We start from the raw sequence: 22,487 nt of genomic DNA on the forward strand, positions 1-22,487 counted from the left end.
GTTTAGCTGACTGTACGTAAAAGACCAGCCACTGAGTGTATCACTGCTTCTCAGCTCCCACTTAGCATAAATGCATAACTTTTAGAAATAACGAGGTCAAGAGTCCACATTCTTGTGCTGAACTCACACCTCCATAGGAAATATTTCACTAGACCCAAATGTAATTATTTATTTATTTGTTCAATAATAATTTCTGTCAGTTGTATCCTCTAACAGAATGCTGTGTCAGCACCCTGTCCAGTACACCAGGAAGATTGGTTTAAATCCAAATCTTACATTTTTCATGGTCCAATATAATAAATCACAAATATTTTAACCAACTAAAGTGAAACGTGTGCAGGTGGATGTAAATTCCTTTCAAGGTCATTAAATATCATCTATTAAAAATCATTAAAAACTACAATACATCGCAATACACTGATAGGCATGACCTCGTGACCTCAGTCGTATCTGTGCCTTCATGTGCTCATATTGATTTGGATCATCAGCTTTCCCTCCATATATCTAACAATCACAGTAGTCTAAGTTAAACAGAAGCTCAGCAGGATTATTCATGAGGTTTGTTTGAAGTTCAACAGTTTCATTTTGCACACATGGGACCCGACTTTCAAAAGGTAGATAAGGATGAATTAACGAGGATGCTGTGATTGATTTAAATATGCACATAGGTTTCACAAGTTTTGGGACACAGTGGTCCCTTTTTACTAAAAGAGAAAAACTGTTCAAAGCACATATTAGACTGTTTTTCTATTCACATTCAACTGACTACATTAAGCTGAACCTTCAGTCTTTTTGATGTGTGCACCTTGGTGCTTCCATTGTCTCCCAACAGGCTATGTGTTTGTCTAAAACATTGGTGATCCATTAGGATCATTCAATCATTCTGGCTATAGTGCTCTAGAAAGCAAAATACAATTCTCAAATATTTCTACTGTAAGTGATGGACTCAGTCAGACTCTGACACGTCTCAAAGCACAACCTCAGTGCTGTGTGGTGCCGCCCTGGTTTTATATGTGTGCAGGTCCTATCAATAAGACCTGGATAGATGGCGCCCTGCTGACAGCAAACACTAACAGGTGTCAGCTGCACGTTTAATGAACTTGTGCAGTACGGAAAATGTTTTGTATTGATTACTTGCTCGACTACTCAAGCTGAGGCAGACAAATAGTATTTATTATCAACATTGAGGAAACAGTCACTGAGAGTAATAGAGGCCAGCCCAATGTTCAGAGGCCCGGGGTTAGGGAGGGATAACTGCGGCTGGAACTCTGAGGTCAGTGGTGCTACTGTCATCCCAGAGGAACGTGACCAGGACGACACATACTATATGACAAACCACATAACGGAGACGGTCTTTCAAAGTGTAGCTGCACGCAAAAGGTAAGGCCAAACAGAAAAAGTGTCCAATCCAACAAAATGGATGGCAGTGGGTATAGAAACATCAGTTCAATTGTGCCATGGATTAAGCCTGGGAGAAAATCCATTAGCAGCGGCTGACTGTGCTCTAGAGCACAACCCAAACAAAGGAGTGTTTACTTTGAATGTCTATCGACATCCTTCATACAAGCTCAGATTCATTTCAGGCGTGCGGTGGATACATTGCGCTCAAAGACCAGGACAAGGTAGAGTGTTTTCTGAAGCAATTTTTAAATGGAGCAATTCTTCTTGAGGGCTGTCAAGGCCCAGCTGCCAGTGAAGGCAAACACAGACCTCTCTCATCGACCTGCATTAGTGGCTGAGTCACTCTCACTCTCTGCCTGTACAATGGCATTCCTCAGCTCTACCCTGGACATGAATTTATGTAGGCAAAGTAAAGAAGAGTGGCTTCAGCACTCGAAATGCTGCAATGAGCACTAGTGAGGAATGCCACAAAGATGGGGTGTGGTGGGGGGGTTCATCAGAAACATGTTGTAAGGAAAACAAAAATGTAAAGTGTGGCTCTTACTTGCTCGTCATCTCCTGGTTGTATTTACACCGCAGGTCCAACAGCTCTGTCTGTGCACTGTTCAAAGCTGGTTAGAGGCAGATAGAGAGAGGTGAGGTATTAATTAAAAACAACCAACAACACATGAACTTTGAACTCAACGCTGCATGGCTGAATTTATTGTATCAATACATTTATATCTTTTCCATATTTAAAATACAGGTGAGTTAGTTGAATGGACACTTTAAACACCTAAAGAACTCATTCAAAGCTGGATATAAACTGTTAAATATGGTGAAACACAAATTCAATTGGAAGAATTATCTTGACTTTTTTTAAGCAAACAAAGCACCAGTGGGGCAGCAAGTGTTTCAGCAAGGGGCAATTATATACATGTTGGTTATTTGAAATGAAACAGAACAGCTTCTGCGGGAGCTGCTGTTTAAACCACTTACACGAATGCAGAACCTTGATCTTCTCCTTGGCCTCCGACAGTCTGTCAGCCAAACTAATATCAGCGCTCTCCTCCTCCTCCCTGAGAGAAGAAACTCTTGTCAGTTTCTTCACTACATCATGGCCACACATTAAAAGCTACAATATGCATCTTCATGACAGAAAAAAATATGTTAATTCAAACGTCCTCCCACCTAGAGAGGCGGCGGAGTGAGCAGAAAAATTTAATTTTAAAAAGCAGCCTTGTTCAGAGCTGTTTTGCAGCTGTGTTTAGCTAAACCGAGGAACTTTGGACCCACTGTGGCCTCAAACTTTATTGTTTACCTGTCATCATAATCATAAAAAATTATATATTAAGAAACCAGAAAGTTTTATCCTGGATAATCTTTAATGTCTAAAAGAATCAGGTGGTTAAATATGGTTATTCATGTTAGATTTTCAGTTTTTTATATTCTAGATTATCAGAATTTATATTCATGAATAATTTTAAAAAGTCTACTGTTTTTTACCCTCGGTCCTCCGCTCGGTCCTGATGGTTCTGCTGTGGGGAGCCTGGGGCCCTGGGAGCCGGTGTGCTGTTGGGGGTCATCAGGGAGTTTGGCAAGCTGAATTCTGAGGCGTCCTGTGCCACCGCTGCCCCTGAGACTGCAGGACAGTCCTCTGTGGGCTCTGTGTTAAACAAGACGACTAGCATTAGAATGGCTCTGATGAGGCAGGACATGTAGGATGTAGTTTTCATAAGGTGACTATTTTTTTACTGCTTCACATAATGAGAAGACCAGGTAGATTTCAATTAAATTTACCACGCAGCACCACCAGGCATAGGTGTGGCAGCAACTCAAAGCACAAACTGGCAGTCAAGAAGTACCGCTTCCTGATGTGCCTGATTTTGGCCTGACCTGTCTTTTCAAGGCACTCCAGGTGTTTCCTCCAGTGCCTACTGATCTCCCGAACCAGGGCCTCACTGTCTGGGGCAGAACTCTGAAGCTGCTGCAGTCTTTCCTCCAGGGTGTGTGAGGCCTCTAGCACAGGAGCCGGATCTGAAAAAAAGAAAGAAGACACAAACAAATCTCTGTAAAAAGAACTACTGAGATTCACACAATATTCAAATACTCCGACTTTTCAAAAAAAGCAAAATAGCTGTTTTACTGTGTGTGCAGTCTGCTACAGATTTTTCTGCATCGCAGTTTCAACAGAAGCAGACTATTCCACCGAGACTTGTTTCCAAAGAGTGACTCTTAGACTTTCCCCACTCAGACGCCTTTGAAAATTTCACAGGCTGGACCCTAATGACACAAATGTTGTTCGGACCCTTCACATGTACAGACGAAGTCAAATCTAATGAGTGAGCTCTCATGCTAATGAATGGCAAAGAAGACAAGAAGATTGCCATGAATGTGTGACGGAGTCTTAAGTCCCAAGTATACACCTAGGCAAAGTGTAGAAAAAGTCTGCTCCTGAAAAGGGGGTAAAAAAAAAAAAAAAAAAAAAAGCGGGATTCTTTAGCACAACAGAGGAGCTGTTTTGCAATGCATGCGCGGCAGCACCGGGCCCATGGGGCCAACTAGGAGGCTGTTTCTCAGCTAACAAGTCTCCTCTGTATCATTTGATCATTTAAATTATTATGCCAGGAATTCTCAGGAGGCAGCTCGGCACTCCACATCACAGGGCTGTTTTTAATCTTCCCCTTCCCTTTCTTCCCCTCCCGAAAAGTTCAACAGCTCAGAGAGAGAGAGCTGCTCCTGTTGTGTACCTGCCTGCCGAACACCAAAGGAGGTGACTTCTAGTGCCAAAGCACAGAGAGGGAAGCTCAGGGGAGCTCCTTGACAAGGGGGGGAGGTAAGATGTAGAGCCACACGCACATACGCACACACACACACACACACACACACACACACACACACACACACACACACACACACACACACACACACACACACACACACCACAGCCCTTCAAAACTCTAAAAGAGGAGGAAAATCGCTGCTTTGCTGCACAAACTTTTCTCCCACAGCTTTCATCCACTCATCTTAGGCTTCTGTGTGGAACCCAATTGGATCCCTTCTTCAGCATGGGCACTGACTGAAGTGACTTTTCATAAGAAGTTGGAGCCACAGCCGTTTCAACTTTGCCAGATGCCACTGAGTGAATGCAAACTCTGAGCCGACAGGCCACAAAAATAAATGCTCATCAGAGAGGCCAAACTTCTGCAATGTGCAATTTGTTGAAATCCTGCGCATACATTGCAGCTCGCCATATCTGCATTTTCATCAGACAAACATTTTGGACCATTTAATTGATCAAGCTATTTTTCCCAAGACCGTTTACAGTCAAACATTGTCTGCATTCATTGTTACACCAACAGTGGAGATATTGCATCAGTCACAAGGGACATCACTATTAAGAGCACAGCTCTTCTAAGACAAACTGGATGACTTAAAGCACTGCTATTCCATCGACCCACTGTCACAGAAATCACTTTATCAGCCTCTTTCCCATATATCCTTTCAACTTTTAATGATCAAAGGACAGAGATTATGGTAAGGGATCTCTCATACATGGACAAGCCAGGATTATCAATCAGTGGCAGGGGAGTAAAGTAAAGTCAAATTTAAAGTGAAGGGATATAACTGAAGTCTGTATACAAAATTAACCCCCGTCAAAGTTGAGCAGCAGGGATCCTCTCCAAGGGCCCAGGATCTACAGTTACTGATGGAGAGTCCAGAAAGAGTGCTGATAACTTTGGAAAATAGAGCCACTAATTGATGTAGCTAATAAGCAGCACTGGAGCTTCTTTTTGAAGCAGCTCTGATGGTAAATCCACCAAATACAACCTGGAGTAAAAGAGGAATTCAACACTAACCCCAGCGCTCACATCCCTGCTAATCAAGAAATATAACACAGCTGATGAGGCATTATGTACATCGGGTGAGTCACATCACTCTTGGTGCAAATAAGTGGTTCAGTTTTTAATTCGTCCCTTATCTTAATTAGGGATGGCTGGACGTCTGCTCTGAGGTCACGATAACTGATTGGACAACTGGAGCTCTTAAAAGCTAATAAATCACAGGATGTTTAATGTGTCATTTTCTGTGGTGAAACATGGGTCCAGGTCCAAATAAAGAGGAATCATACATGAGAAAAGGAGAACCACACAGGTAGGTTTGATGACATCTTCTTGGAAAATGTAGAAACTAATTGTGCTTTATTCAAACTTTGGTGATATTTTCTGTAGTTCTGATCATTATCTCTTTCAGTTATAAATACATTTGTAAAAAACTCAAGTAGTACTGGACAGATGTAGTTTATACAGATCTACAACTATTTTACTGTTCACTGTTTCCTTTTCTAGGTTTGGTTAAACAAGGATTAGTGACTGTCAGACAGCATGTTTCTTGCTCTGTTTGACTTCATACTTTCAAGCTCACAGATGTCAACAACTAAAACGAAACACGTAGAAATGACCATATATAAATACAAAACTCAAACTGAGCAAATATAAACAACAGACCTTGAAATTAGTTAGAGCTACAGTACTGCTTCAGCACAAATCCAGAGATGGAAGAGAACTGATCAGTGTGAAAAAGGAGTGAAGAGAATGGAAATTCAACCTCTTGGTGTAAGATGAAAGACTGGACCTGCTGAAGGACATTTTAAAACATGGGTGTAATAATTTACATGCGATCATTCACAAGTGAATACGTTTAGTGAATAAAGTAAAAGTTTTTGTCTGTGTGTGTGTGTGTGTGTGTCAAAGTCATTAATACTAATAGCATAGAAGATAAGACCCGGGTTGTGATACACCCCAACCTTCCTGACAGCCGACAAAAGTTAGCGTGACTTTTAATTGTTTTTGCACAGTCTCGGCTGCATTGATATTGAGTTTCATCACTTTGCCTGTGTGATAATGAGGCTCCCACCCAGTAGCTACTTGCTTTGGTCACTGCGTTACTGTTTCTGTGATACTGCACATCTCAAAGGGGAGGCAGTCACTGGATCTGGGTTAGCCTTCGATACAGGGGGCACAGGAGCCCGGTTCAGGATGTTTGTGTGTGAATGTGGGTGGGGGTGGACCGGAGTGTTGTGCGCCAAGACAAGCAGGTGTGTCAGGGCGGTCCGTCTTGGCTCTGTCAGCGATACACCATCATTAGGCGGTGTGGGCGCAGCAGGGTGCACCATTATGTCTCCCTGGGCCCTGTGTAATTACGCTCTGACATAATTAACCCAGCAAGCCCATTAGCCAAGCATTGGCTGGCTGAAGAGAGAAAAAAACGCTATAATTATTTGTTGTGCGCATGTTAATGAGGCCAGCTGTGTTCCCATCATACAACACGAACAAATTAATTTACAAGGCTGTGCTCCAAGGTTTTTTCTATTCATTCAAAACAGTTTTTTTTTCTCTGAGTGGACTTCAAGGTCCATAAACATGCTCTGCTGCTGCTGCAACAAACAGTAACACTGCTGTAATATTGTCGTCAAGGACCCAAACTAGGTTGACACAACAAGAAGTCTTTACTTTCACCTCCACAGACAACGTAAAGCTATGTAGGTTAAATTGCTGCCTCTTTTCTTCAACCTGTCAAGGATTAGTTCAGATTAGAAACAACACAAACTGCTCGCAACAATTTCATAAATGTGACTTTTCTGTTTGTGGCGCATCTTAAACCAACGAGCATTTGATATTCAGTTGGCAAACTGAAGTCTCACTTTGCCTTGATGTGGCAGAAGGAGTGAGAAAAACTAAAATAAAAAGATAGGTGGAATGAAAAAAAAAAAAAAAGTGATTGTGGGGAAGCGGCGGCTTTTGTGTGTGAACAAAACAAAGCTGAAAGAGAAACTTCTTAACCTGTTCTTTTTCATTGCTGTTCCGTCTCTTTGTTTGACAGACTGAAGGACGGAGAAGGAATGACATCAATACCAAGACATTTTAAAGCTTGGAACAAAGAGTGGAGCCAGAGCTAGCTAGCATTTCAAATTAACACGAGATCCTGCAGTGAAAAACACGAGTGGCAGTGACATTCAAACCAAACTTCACTTGAAAACTACACAAAAATAAAACTACCTACCTCCCATTCGTATTTATGAGACATGTAAGACAAATCACAATGAATTAACATCATCATATACACTAACCCAGTGTCTTTACATTTTTGAATCCCATGGTTCCGTCTTATCTGCTCTCAGACACACACACACAGACACACACACACACACACACACACACACACAGACACAGACATTCCTACACACACACAGTTGCTGTCTTTTAAGAGCACACACTCTCCTGGTCCCTCTGGGGTCTCCTACTCCACAGGGATCAGTTGGAGAGGCCCGGCTCTTTTATGAACATAATGCATTATTAAGCACCTCAAACATCTCCTGGGCCTTTGTTTATTACTGCTCTTATTAATCACTTGTGCATAATCTCGTCCCGCCCAGAGAGCTTTCATTTTCCATCAGCTTTTTATACGCCCTTATTTTCCAAAAGACTGCTGCAAACACACTCGGCACCCCTCCTTCCTCCTCATCCTGGCTGCAGGTACTCAGCTGCACAATTACAATAAAGCCAGCTCACTGTGCCTTGCAGGCCTCTCTTGCTGGTACTCGCTTATGTATATGGAGGGTTGAGGGAGGACAACTATTCTTTATGCATTTGAATGACTCTGAATTACTAAGGTCAGTTCGGATAATCTCATAGCCGAGGGAAACATCTGATGTGAATATGTGTGGCACTTACAAGCATCTCTTAACACAAGACGACACATGACTTTGTGTGACAAAAAGCTGCTTGTACTTGTGCTCTGCTCCGCAATACCGCTGAGCACCACTAGCACGCACTGTTGCCATAATATTTCCACTATCACACACATGCACATACACACAGACCTCAGACATGCCGTAGGCCCGGCGCACATGCACACACACACACACACACTTAGAGGGGTGTATTCAGATCAAAATCTTCACAAACTCTCAGTGAGCTCCCCGCTCAGATAAAAAGAGCTGTGTTCTAAAGGAGAGAGGGAGCGGGGTGGATCCTGAGGGATGAGTGTGTGTACTGAGTGGAGGCGAGAAAGAGCAAACACCTGGAGCGTCAGTCTCAGGGCTACGCCCCTGGCGACAGGGCCTCTCTGCTCTCACAGACGTGGAAACAAACGCAGACATTTCAAACGGCACTCGCGGGCGCGCACACACACTCCAGGAGAGAAGAGCAGAATGAGACGGGCGAGGAGAAGAGGAAGAAAAAGACTAGAGGAAGTTAGGTGCATCTTTGGGAAACTGGCGAATTCGGGCAGAAGCTGCCACTGTTTTTCAGCGTTCAGTGATCAAGATGTGTTTATCTGCACTGATCAAAACCATGCGGAGGTGATATAAACATTGTTAGAGAAACACTGTTAACAGGCCTCTTTCAAGCCTCAGACTGGGTAGGAGTTACAGTGTGCAGCATGGGGAGATGTCACAGGCAAATCAAAACATAGAACGCTAATGAAACACTCCAGTGGATTGACATCTCGGCTTAGGGGCCTCATAAAAGGCAAGAGAAGAGGGGGAAAAATACTTCAATCACTTGCATCAAGAAGTTATTTCTGTTCTGAGTTGACAGTTGCATTCGAGTTGCCATTGAACAGGAGCATTATCTTGCATTAACAGAGCGTAACATTATCATGCTGGAATCTCACAAATGTAATGGATATGTTATTTGCATTCAATGCTCTGCATGAATAAGTGGATAACTAATATGTGACCAGGTGTTAATGATATCCAGATACAACAGGTCACATATTGAGCTGCTGATATTGCCGATAGCCTCCACTCTTCCTTCCGCACTTCTTGCATTCATTAGTTCTGCTGTCGGCCTCCTCTGATTGGACCTGTGGCGGCCTTAGTGTTAGCACACACGCACGCATGCTGACGGAGAGGCACTCTCAAATGAAATAATAGGACGGAAAAACGTCCTGCAATGAATAGTAATAACTGCATTAAGATTAACGAGCACAGCGTGTAAAGAATAATTGCATCTGTCAAAACATTAAAAATACATGAGCTCTGTCGTTTGTTGGGGGAAACGGTAGGAAAGCTCACTGTTGTGTTTGAGGGGCAGAGAGAAATGAAGTGGGGCCACAGCCAAATGACTGTCCTCTGGTGTACCTGGAGTCATCCATTCTATCAAGAGGCGGGCAGGAGAGGAGGGGAGGAATTGTGACCTTGGACACAAGCAGCAAGATGTACAGTGACAAACAGGCGCAGGATACTGTAGGCTCTCCTCACAGTTGGCAGATACTGCAAGGCCCTGACACACATATACTCTCATTGCTCTGACTGGTGCTTGGCTGCAGCTGCATAAGTGGAGAGATAATTGACATCGAAGGCAGCTAATGCCAGGAGCAGTCTTTGGTATACTTTGCATTTCAAGACTGTGTCAGATCAGGTGATCAGAAAGTCTTGAGCTGTTCTAGTGACATGGCTGAATGACATGGCAGACAAGTAAATAAATAACTATATGTACAGTGCCACGAAAAGATACTGGATACTTATCTTATTTACTAAATTGTTTAAGATCTTCAAACTAAATCTAAATAAAAAAAAGGCAACCTGAGCAAACACAAAATACAAAAGGTGATGTAATCCAAACTACGTCTGTGGCCCTTTAATTACTACTAGTTACCTACTCTTGATCAGTCTGCACCGATCACTGTGAGAAGGGTTAGTTATTTCTCTGGGAGTCGACAGATCCATAGTGAGAGACACTATCTACAAATGGAGAAGACCCAAGAGACACAGAGAGACACTGGACAGAAACAGCGTCCAGGTAAAAAAGGTGAAGGCAAAACTGCAGCGAATCCTGAAGAATTAAAGCTCGTCTGAATTCTGCCACCACACATCTAGATGACCCTCAAACTTTTTTCTATGGACTGATGAGTTAAACGTTGAAGTGTTTTGCTGACAGGGGTTCTGTTACACCAGGTGTTAACCAAACACAGAACATCACAAATTCCACAAATAACTGCAATATTTCACAACGTGATCAGAAAGGACCGACTCCACCTGACACTTATTCATCCAGGCCAGTTTTGTTGAGGTATAGTTAGGTTCCCTAGAAGCTGTGTGAGGGAGTTAGGGTGCCTCGTGATTTGTGGCTACCCAATGATCATTGTCCAGGCAGTGGACACAGTATGTAGCCAAGCCCAGAACACAGAACAGCATCTTCAGTGTTTGTCCAAAGACCCAAAGATCTGTTACACTAACTTTTTTATTTAGCACTATAAAAACCATTATTAAAAATATGCACTTTATAATAAAAAAAAATATATATTTTGGTCAATATTTTTGCCCTAAATATATATCTCCTATATGTCTGGGATGATTTAACTTGGTACAGCAGCTAGAAGCTGACAGTGCTACGTCAACTGATGTAACCTGACAGGGGAAGGTCTACCACTGTATACTCAGTATAATAAGCACTCAGGCTCTGGGTGAATTCTTACCTTGTGTCTCAACAACAAAAGCTACTTCAGTTTAGTTTTTTTTTTACATTTAAGAGTTGCTGTTGGGTGACACTGGCCTTTTTTATTTTAGAGGCTTTGTTCTTCAATATTACAACACTTTGTTGACTGTATTCTCTACCTGAGAGGGGTTTGTCACAAAATATATCCCACAAGACGCTGCTAGGCTTGAATTAAGGCCTTGATATAAAAGGTATAGGTCAGAAGATCAAACTGAATACATCTTCAAAGAACGGTATTTCTTATCAGGGAAATAACTCCATTCAAAGTGTGTGTGTGTGTGTGTGTATGTGGTGGCACAATATCAAGCAGGGGACTTCAAGGAAAAATGGAGACCTTTAAAAGTCACTTGCTGCCGTCGCTATTTCTCTGACGCAGACTTTTATCTTGTATTCATTGAATCTGTAAACAGCATTCGCTACTCCTGCCACAAGTGTTTCTCTGATCTAGACTGAGATTGGGCTGCGTTTTGCTGCCGTCTCCTGCAACAAAGAGCAATACAGTACATGTGCCCTGGCACCGAAAGAACTGAATAAACACACGATATGTCTTTCCTCAGCTCTAACTTACTGTCTTTACCCCTCTCGCTCCCTTTTTTCCCCCACTGGCCTCATCAGGCCTGCGTTCCACACGAAGCCAGACTTCAGTTGGGATTTTAATTGGCCCTCTACAATCAACAGCAGAGCTCCTCAAGGATGTGTTCGCTCCTCAGCCAGGCTACACTCAAGGACCAGTGCTGGGTTTTGAAGTGGCCTCACGCAGAGTTTTGGAAACCACTCTGAGAGCACAGACTTTGAAAAAAAAGATAAGAGCCACAGGGTATGGGGCTTTATCTATCGTATATCCATGTACTGTTGCACCATATTCATATTTGGCAACAAAATGACTTTTTGGGTTGTACATGTTGCCTCATATATGCGTGATGTGTCTCTGCATGTATCTGTAGACCTCTGATCCAGTGACACTTACATAGGTTTTATAGGAACTGATGAGTATGAAGAGAGAAAGATAATTCTAGGAGTAATGTGTGTGAGACTCGTGTTTTGTTGCTGCTGCTGCTGCTGCTGCTGTTTGTGGAGATCCACATCTCTGGTCTTAGTGGGAAACTCACCTGGGGCCTTGATAAGCTGTTTGTAGATTCCCAGGAACGCAGACTCTGCCTCCTTACTGCGCTTGTTCAGAGCAACCACCTGCAGGGAAAGTAGATGCCATTAAGGTAAACATGGACTGTTATAATCCTGGCATATGTCTAACTCACAATGCACAGCAGATTTTTCTTTTCAGGCATTTAACTGATGCTTTTACAAGGAGCAGAAAACACTTAAAATCATAAATGGCTAACACTTAATCAATAGTAACAAGAGCAAAGGTCAAACTCACAGCATCCTGCCAATAAATAAAATAAACACTCCTGAATGCCTTTTATCCATATACTGTATATTCAGTATGCATACCACACAAATGCTTTGCAGGTCATAGCTTCAAATTTAATGTCTGTAAAAAAAACAATGTCAAGAAACAAGCCATAAGCTGTGGTGACGTCGTCTCTGTTCCACTGCCAGCTGCTGCATGTTGCGAGGTGACATTTGGCCTGTTAAATGTAGGTGCTGCCGTGCGCGAGGAGGCTCGCCAGTGACAGTGGCCTCCATCACCAGCAGCACTCAGCACCTGCTATCCTCTGCTCAGCGGGTGACGCAAACCAATTAACAATTCATTAGGAGGGACAAAGAAAGCGAATTAGCCACCACCTGGCCCCATGGAGAGGGCACCTGCACTAGTAGGTATGTGGGTTACCCTGCTCCCGGCTCCCGCTAAGACCTCGGGCCTGTTTGTAAAGTCAGAGGATGCACAGTGGCTGCCTCTCGATGTCCTCTGCTCTGCAACAGTAAATCAGATCAGGCTCGTCCAAATGACCCACACCCCCCAGTCCGAGAGCAGACGGAATTCAAATTATTGTCATCTATTGTCTATGTCATTTCTGTCACTGTTGATTACAGCCTCTGTCCGATCAGCTCAATGGAGTCCACAATGGAGGGTCAAGTGTTTGGTATGGCTGAGCCTGGCTGCTCTGCATCGTTAGGGCTGCACTTCAAAACATTCATTTTGCAAAGGCAGAAAACACTTATGAGAATGGCGATGGTGGCTGTAGTGTGTTTGGGTTGTTTAGTCGGGTGTGTAGAAAACAGTGAGGTCCAGAGAGCCTTTGATTTACTGGAAATGGCTGGCATCTTCCCCAGGGAGGCATAATGACAGCATCATGTTTAAAGAAATATCATAAGGATCAAGCAAATCCCCCCCATCACTCCCACTTGGAGCAGCTCAGAGGAGTTCATGGAAAATGGAAAAGGCTGAAGCCCAATCAATACAGATGCAATAGTCTGCAGCTCTCAGCCAGCTCCCTGCTACACTATGCTGTTGTTGCACTCAGCTATTCCCCAATTTAAACCTCCCCCCAGCCACTAAACTCTATCCACCTCCCCACATGCCTCCCCTTTGCTTCTAGGACATGATGTCAACATTGGAGTGGTTCACAAACTGTGACAATGTGTGAAGTGCGCAGGCCACGTAAACAGCTGTATGTGTGGGTTCGAAGTTGCAACAACTGGTGTTGGTTCAGCTAAGATTTGTTTCATCCCTGCTGATGAGAAACTCTGTGTTAGCTTCCTGACAACACTTTGTGGCATTAAAACTATATATTACCGACCCAAGTTTACACCTGAACTACATGATAACTACAGCAGGATGGCTGAACCCGTTGCTAGTCAGTAACTTCTCACGGCAGGCTGCTGGCTAGTCTGGCTTTGTTTGAGGCATATACATCAAATGAGCCCCCCAACTACGTATGCAAACAGGCAGAGATCCTGTGTAAAGGCAACAGCTATGGCTCCATCTTCAGGAGACACGCAGGATCTCCTGGCCCTCCATCATCCTTTAACAAGAGAACGGAGAGATTACCTCCACAATCACACCATTAACCTGCCTACAGACGCCAGCAAAGGCATCAATCACACGCCTGCCTGATGCCTTCACACATTAGAGCACGCTATGTGTATAGATGCCCTCCCTCCCCTCCCACAACCATATCATCAAAGCACTCTGAGGTGTTGTGCATAATATGGGCTGATGAGGGAGTCATCTTCATCTCTGTGAGAATCCACCTCCAGCCAAGCACATGGGACTTGAGAGCCAGACATCTCATACTAACAGACATGACGAGCAGATAGGGCTGTTGCACAGAAAGGCACGGCTTCAGGAAGGACTACAACTAGCAAATCCCTTCGACTCCTTTGGCTGCAAGATATGGCCCTGGCTCACAGCGCATTCTTTGTTTTCACCGGTTCTGTGATAAAGGATATGGCTACCGAGGGAATGGGCTTGGCCGCAGGTTGATTTTACAAGCAGGAGTAAAGCCTGGGGCAGAGTAGCAAGAGAGAGACAAAGGAAACCTGTTAGCACCCCTCCATAACTCTTCATGCAGCTACAGAGTGGGCAGAGCGCAGCCTCTGGGACAGGGCTGCTGGGAAATACTTACTGATAAGCCTCTGAGAATACTTACAGTACCCGCTAGTGAGTCTCTGTGTGCATCTGACTGTGTGTGTGTGTGTGTGTATTTGTGTGTGTGTGTGAGAGAGAGAACAAGAAGAAGAGAGGAATAAATGAAGGAGGAGAGAACAAATCTAGAATGAAGTAGACGAAGCAGACTGAAGGGCTACTGAGCGACATACAGGGAGAGACAGAGAGACAACAGAAAAGAGAGGTTCCCATAAAGAGCACAATTAGCAATTATGCAGTCATCAATTACAATTATCACAACTGGTGATTATGCAATTATCACTCTAAATCATCATTTTCCTCCTCAGCCTTACCAGTTTGCCACCCCCTGTGATTTGGTTGTTTGAGGATGGGTTGTGATGATGCAGGTGATTAGAGTGTGTGACGATGATGGGGGTGTTGGGTGGGTGTCAAGGCAGATCCTTGCATTGTGTGTGCGCAAATAAGTGTGTGAATGCTTGGAGCATATGCATCTGTCCCTGGGTTTACACAGCATGTGATTTAATTCTCTGTTTTTGGCATGTGTGTGTGTGTGTGTGTGTCTGTGTATACAGTGTGCTTGAATACACTGCTTCCATTTCAAGGTGAATGTGGTTGGTGCTGTGGGTGGTTTAGGGACAGCAAATGTATGGTTCCACAGTCCCTGAGGCCTCTAAATTACCTGTCATCTTCCCCATGATGCAAAGGTCAGTGCACAATGATAGAGAGTCCATCCTACTGTGCTGCTCAGTAAGCGCCAGTCCGGCCCACAGGCTGACAGGATGTCACAACAACCCCAGTCCCGCTCCATGCTTATTAGAACAAAACAGTGGGAAGTCCACTACCACCGCAACACCCCTTGTCACAACACCTTCCAGAAGAATCCTGACAAATGTTCAAGTCCTAGGTGTTAAAATAAGTGTTGAGAAAATAAGGCAAAATATTGTCAACACTCCACTTTTATGCATGTTAAGAGAAATCTAGAGCCAGGCAGTGTCTTTTCAATTAAATTCTTATTGGCAAAACATTTTCAATATTAAATTCTAACAATATATCCATCATTCATGCAGTCCCATTGCTGACTTCAACTCTATTTTCATTTTTTATGATGCCATTTTCCTCCAGCTTGCAGAAACAATATTCATCCCTTTCTAGTAAAATGTCTTTAGTGAAGTTGCAAGGATAACGTACAATGATAGGAGAGTCATATTCTGATAACCTAGTGTCTTACTCTACTACTATTTCAATGTCTTCAGTTGCAGAAATGCAGATTAATTACTAAAAAATATTTTTTATTATGGAATAATAAAAATAATAATTGGTTCTAATGTGGTGGGTATGTGCATTCCCTATTTTAAAATATCACTTTAAAACTCCTTTAGATGACGTTGTCAGGAGGAGTTTTTCAGTTCTGATGATCATCTGGCTGTTCATACTATGGAGGCTGTAGTATTGATCAAGCTGCTCCTCCCATTCATCTGAACTGAACAGAACTTGCTGAGTTTCTGAGCTAGAAGCACAGGGAGACATTTTACTATAGGGAAAGCAGAGGAAAGTTTAACTCCAATTATATACACTGTATAGTGTTAGTGTTATTAGTTTAAATATATATATAAAACTGAAAACATAACATTTGAAAAGCTGGAAAGAGAATCTTAACTTATACTCTACACATCATGCTCAATGGCATGACTCAGCTAGTCAACAAGTTAGAAACAATCCAAGAAACGAACCTGCAGTCCTACATGTGTGCTTTCAGTTTCGTTGATATGTGATTTCTGTGTTCAAAAAAGCAAATGCAAACACGGTCCCTTCAGAAGCAGGGAAAAGATCATATTTTAGATGTGCCACCCAGCACTTGTGCAGCTGTCACTGCAGGCATTTGTTTTGCGTTGAGTGTAGGTTCAGAGGAAGGGCGGGAGGAGAGAGATGAGTTGGTGTGAAGTGACTGATGAGTGGGTGGAGGAGAGGGGCAGAGGTAAACACTACGGCAATACAGTCTGAATGCTGAGAGACCCGTGTACACCCACACACGCACACCCACGTACACACACTGACTTGAACTCGGGAGCATGCAAACACACGTCAAGTCGCTCTCACGCAGATGCACACTACACACAGACTGTGTGTGAGGGCAGATGTAATCATGGTGACACCCATCTCAGAGCGGCGGTAGCAGCATGGCGGTGGCTGCGGCCGCCTCTGAATGCCCGGCAAGATGAGCAGTCAGAGCATTGACACACATCTCGTCGCCACGTCAATTCCAATCAGCGGTGCCTGTCAGTCAACGCGCAGCGCTAGCAACAGACTAATGCCACCGCCACTCTGCCGCCAAGCTGCCGGCTCAGCCAAACGAATGGCCAAAGCTGACCACCCCAATATTCCTCTGGACAACTTATCTACTTCTGATGTGAACACATGCTGCAATGATGCAGTGACAAATTCAAAAGGAGAATACTCCACAGAAAAAAGTTCACCTGAATTTAAAAGAAAACTGGGATTCCTGCTTCAAGATGGACAGATGCTGTGTGTACGGAGCAGAGCAAGCTACATTATACTGTATACAATAAAAGCTGAACAAAATTTTTAAAACCTATCTGACTGAAAACTGCTAAACTTAAACAGGGGTGTAGTGCTCCTTTAAGATTCATCCTCAGGAAACCATGAATGTCAACATTTCAAGACAATCCATCTAATATTTCTTAAGATATTTCAGTGTAGCCCAAAGTGGTGGACAGACCGAACAGGCACTTAATTAAGAGGCAAGACACAATTAGCAAAACTTTGGGTCATTGCCTCGATGGAGAGTGTTGATAATGACCCGGGCTGAGAGAAGAGCAGATCTGTACAGATCACGGAAGAGCTGATGTAATCCCGATGGACGTGACACACAGAGCAGCATGAAGGACAGAACATGGCACGACATTAAACCCAGATCAAAGGGCCTGCTGTCTCCACCACACAGCAGGTGCCCCCCCCCCCACCCCTTCACCATCAACAGGCAGCAGAACCGCTGTGTTATCCGCCCTCCCAACAAAATTCAAAAGCACCAGTCTTGGTGCTAACACCTCAAAGTCACGGCAAAGTCAAAGTCAAGAGCTGGTGAGAGACAATCGGAGGGAAGAAAACAAATCTTTTCTGAATGTCTTTGTAGTTCAAAAGACAGGAGTTGTCATTTTCTTTGAGCTCGCGCTTTCAAATGTTTGATGCAGCGAATGACCTAAACCTTGAGGAAAGTGTGTCTGCTGAAAACGTATCTTTCATGGCATGATGGGTGGGAGCGGGGGAGTGCTGAGGCTAAGATGAAGGCACTGGATGATGTGCTGAAAGGGAGGGCTGTGAAAAGTAGTAATGAGTGCACCTGGACTAGATTTCAGTGCTGGGAGAACTGTTAAGAGGAAAGAAGAGAGGAGAAGTGTAGGTAAGGGCTAATTATAAAAATAAAGTGCCCCCATTATCGCGGCGCTGTACTGCCCTAGTGAACAAAGCTACAACAGATGGGGTGTCATGGGTAACTGTGCCAATGTGAGCCAAAGCCCTGGAGTGGATGGACCCTGGCAGGCCGCTGGTGGAGAAGCCCTGGCAAGGGGGAGGCACAGCTGCATATCTCGCCCTCAGACACATGTTGACAGTGTTTCTCTAGCCCTGCCTACACTAGTCAAGGTGAGACAGCATGACACGAGGGGAGAGAACGAGGGAGAGAGCGCTCCACTATGATGGATAGCGCTCTCCATCCACCTCTCCCCTCTCTCCCTCTTAGAAGGCTGGTGACTTTCCAGTGAGGCAATTATCATTGCGGAATGCATAATAGCCTAATTAATTACAGGTGTCAGTGCTGCCTTTGTTTCAGCATGGAGGAACATCATGCCAAAGCTGCATCCGCTAAAATGAACAGCACTGATGAACGAGCCTTGAACCACAACTAGAAGAGCGCAGCTGACAGAGGAACGATACGTTGTTAAGATGGCTTGAAGTCTGCCAAACAATCCTGCGTCCGCTGCTAACAGAAGATGGATTAGAAACACATGGTGCAGAAATTAGGTTCATTATTTGCCTGATAAATCTGCTGTTGTGAATCGCAGCAGCGCTCCGGGGAAAGATCTCAGGTAGGCCTCACGGAGAACGGCTCCGTGGGTAATTTGGTTTCCAAGTAGCGGAGACCATCGTGGTGTTGGTGGCAGCACCATCAACAATCAAACAGCCCCTTCACGCGGCGCTCCTGACAAACATGGCATATCGTTTGTCCTGTCAGATTTGCCTTTTTCATTCACTGTAGAGAGGGTATGCAGGAAAGCAGACAATTGCCAGGGGGAGGGTAAAAAAAGAAAAACCCAGCAGGGCTTGTGAAGGAGAGAAGTGAATGATGGGGTGACTGGGGAGGAGAGACAGCACAGAGGTTCCTGTTATTCTCCTCCTCAACTAAACATGAGAACACACTGGTGCAGAACTTAATAGAATGTCACATTTAGTGTGTGTAAGTGTGTGCTGTGCTGCGTGTGTCTTTCTATGGGGGGTCGTGGTGGTAGGCCGATAATCCCTCCACGCCCTCAGGCAGTGGGGGCTCATAGTAAAGTACATTGAGTCTAATAGGAGCAGGCGCTGCAGCTGTATGCAGCTCTCCCCGCTCCTACTGTGAGAAGAGTTTTACATAATTAATGACTGTTGATGTTTCTCAGGTAGTCGCCCGGCAAATTCACTCCAGACTCGGCTGCCACCGTCGTCGCTTCCACAGAGAATGACGCGACACCAGAACAGACAGCTTACATTACAGGCATAAATAAGGCAATTTTGTACAGTGTCTTCAGACATTACTGTGAAGCGGGTTCAGGGCCAACGATTTGACTTGCTTCAGAGAAACACTCAGAAAGAGCTTTTCTGTGTCTCCGAGTCTACAGAGAATTTGTGCTTGATGCGAGTAAAACTGCTTCCTTTAGTGTTTTTATAATTCTGTATGCTGTTAGAGACGCACAGACAGAAGCGTGGTGCCTCCTCAAGATAACAGTTGACGACTCCAGACAGATGATCATTCATGTCTGCATGAATCAGCCTAATCTGAATGCCGATCTTAATAAATGTGAGTCTGGTGTGGTCTGGCTTTGTATGTTCCAGACCACTGACAGTCTGGTGAGGCCTCGGGGCCCTGTGCACATTGCTGCGAGGCAGTCCACATTTATACTGGAGCGTGTTAAATTAAACATTTAAGCACGACACCAAGGGAAGGCTATTTTTTACTGCTCTTGGCCCACTACTCATTATTAATTTGTAATAACCTTTAAGGCTTTTTGATGTCATACATATTTTACAGAGAGATATCACTCCCAGCCAGACTGCAGAGTGCCTGTCAATGACAGATCACCAGACTGCCACTGAAATACGCCTTCATCTGCTATAATTAGGACCAGGTGAGGGTTAAGAGTGATCTCTGAACTGGGTGTGCGTGCATTTTGTCTGTACACAAATTCACACACTAATGCATCAGTGTGATGACATGTCAACCCTGAAAGATTAAAAAGAGGACAAGAACGAAGACACCACGCAGAGCAGTAAGGATTTCCCAAAATTATTTTCCACTTATTATTTGCATCTTTCTGGCAGTGACCTGACCATAATTTAGAAATATTTTTCAGATGAGTGCCTGAATACTTCGGAGGGGGGGAAGATGCATTAACACCCCTCTCTCTCTCTCTTTTATATTGCTCTGTTAGAAGACTGGCCCAGGCTTATCTTGGTCGCGCTCTGCTGGGAGGCCCTCCGTGCCCGCTGGATGCCAGCCTAAAGCTAATGTACACTGGTGCCAACACGCCACTAAAAGCTGTAAAACAAATGAACTCTGTTTGGTTAATGTACACTGATTGACCTCTGCTGCCAGGCATTGATGTCATGATTGTAATGACCAGCTTTCCTGCCTGATCACTCATATACAATGTGACAGGCACGAGGTGGCATTTTAATCTCAGTGAGCGAGGGCTAATCAGATGAGACGCCTATGGCAGCGAGAGCTGATGTTGTTTTTTAATGCATATTCTAGCAAATGTCAATAGCATCTAAAAGCTCTGTGGTTGTGCAGTGAGTCCCAAACTTTTTTTGTCTGTTAAAAAGCTGTTTCTGTTTTTGACTCATCACCACATGCCTGCCTAATTTCTAATTATATTTTAGAGGTGACAAGACATAAAGCTATACAGTATCTGAAAAGAAACCAAATACAGATTTTTTTTTTTCTTATTTCCTACCTCAATAAGCATCTCTTGACCCGTTAGATTCATCTTGCAACCCCTTGTGGGGGCTCACGACCTCCGGGTTTAGAATCACTGAGCCACAGTAAACACTGTCAACAGTTTCCATAGCACCTTTCTTCAGTGTAAAGTAGTTACAGAACGTTAGGACTATTTTTTACTTTTTTCCAGGAGAAGCATGCACAGTAGGACGTCAGTGGATTATGCCGAGTAACATGGACTCTGGAAAGACACTTTCTTTCTATTTGCACTCACAGTACTTCATTTCAAAACCACAGCAAATAAAAGCAAAACTATCTGCTTGATTAAATTCCTCCATTCTAATTTGGAAACCACATCTTTAAGAGAAATATAATTTGCTCCCGTTTCATTATTTTAAAGCAGATATTTAGGAGTGCTAAATCAACCTCTAGCAGCCTCTAAAACAACTCCTCAGCAAGCCTTATATATAGGACCCGACTTCAGTGGTTATCTATTGGATGTTGAGCGTTACATAACCCTCCATATGCTCAGAGTGTAGGACAATTCCGTACGGGTTATAAATAAAGAAACCTGACGCACGGCTGCAGCCACTGTGATTTGGACAAGTTCTCACATGGGATGTCATAGTTCTGCAGTGCTAGCCCCACTGCTATTTCAGGCTCTGCCTCATTAGAACATCCTCCACGAGAAAAAAAAAAAAACAAAACACAAAAAACAAAAAGAAAAAGGCTGTACAAAAGACATTTCATTAGAGAAGAGAAAACGTGAAGAGAAAGGTTCACCTTCTCAGTCAGGGAGCTTTCTGGGCTAAAACTCAATGCATTTGCTACATTAAATGTGGATACACTGTGAAGGCACACGTGTGCACACACACACACACTCACACACAAACAATGAGTTGTGATAGCCAGGTATGCTACAGTGCTGAGATCTGTGTCACACAGTCCCACAAGGAGGAGGTCCGCTGGCCTCGTTGACAGGGGCACAAACACGCAACCTGCCACAGTGACTGCAATTACCCCTCATCCGCTGACTTCAACAGGGGAGCATGTGTGTGTGTGTGCGTGCGTGCAAGTGTGTAAGTGTGAAACAGGAAAATTGAAGGATGGGACAAGCGTTTATGCTAGTAAGTGTGAGTTTTTGCATGAGAGAGGAGAGAGAGAGAAAAAAAAAACATATTATTGCATGGCTACCTGTACCTGCCTCCAACTGTGTGTATGTGTGTGTGTGTGTGTGTGTATGTAAGAGTGTGGTTCTGCGTGCCTGTGGAGGCCTTCTCACACCACAGCGACTGGCTAATTTAGTTAGGGAATAGCTGGCTGTCCTTCAGGTGAATGGACAGAGATTGGTCTCAATATGAGATGTAATAAAACAAGCCCATCACTGGATCTCACCGCACCTTCGGCTGTCCTTCACATGTCTCGCCAGAAGAAGACACACGCCCACAAGCACACACACACATACAATGACACCCACACACACATACAAGGCAAGGAGGCCTCCAAGGAGACAACCAGAGAACCAATATTGCTTTTCCAGGTATTTTAGATCGCCTTGTATTGTGTATATAAATATATATATACATACACACACACACACATATATATATATACATACACATATAAATAGGCCATATATCATCTATTATTATTTAACATAACCCCATGACTGACACAATCTTATCTAGTAGCATCTCTATCAATACTTTAGCACTTTAAATCTCAGTTGTCCAAAAGTCCTAAATCCATTTCTAACTTTGTACAAAAGAGTTGATTTGGTCTTTACCAATGAAATGTATTTTAGTTTTTTTAATGTAAAATCTGAGTGTAAAAAAAATCTTAATATGCAACTTAACCCAAC

The 22,487-nt window shown here is 43.8% G+C and overlaps 1 protein-coding gene across 2 annotated transcripts in view; it reads right to left on the reverse strand.

Annotated features, from left to right (window-relative positions):
- Positions 1-22,487, reverse strand: part of cux2b (cut-like homeobox 2b) — an 80,980-nt gene that overhangs the window by 13,844 nt on the left and 44,649 nt on the right. For both annotated transcript variants that reach the window (XM_026343374.1, XM_026343375.1), the window contains exons 4-8: positions 11,993-12,071; positions 3,277-3,417; positions 2,887-3,046; positions 2,380-2,459; positions 1,946-2,012 (exon numbers count right to left, since the gene is read on the reverse strand). In XM_026343374.1, the coding sequence (XP_026199159.1) occupies positions 1,946-2,012; positions 2,380-2,459; positions 2,887-3,046; positions 3,277-3,417; positions 11,993-12,071 (527 nt within the window). The remainder of the gene's footprint in view (positions 1-1,945; positions 2,013-2,379; positions 2,460-2,886; positions 3,047-3,276; positions 3,418-11,992; positions 12,072-22,487) is intronic.

This window comes from Anabas testudineus, chromosome 9 (assembly GCF_900324465.2).
Source record: "Anabas testudineus chromosome 9, fAnaTes1.2, whole genome shotgun sequence".
NCBI classification, from domain to species: domain Eukaryota; kingdom Metazoa; phylum Chordata; class Actinopteri; order Anabantiformes; family Anabantidae; genus Anabas; species Anabas testudineus.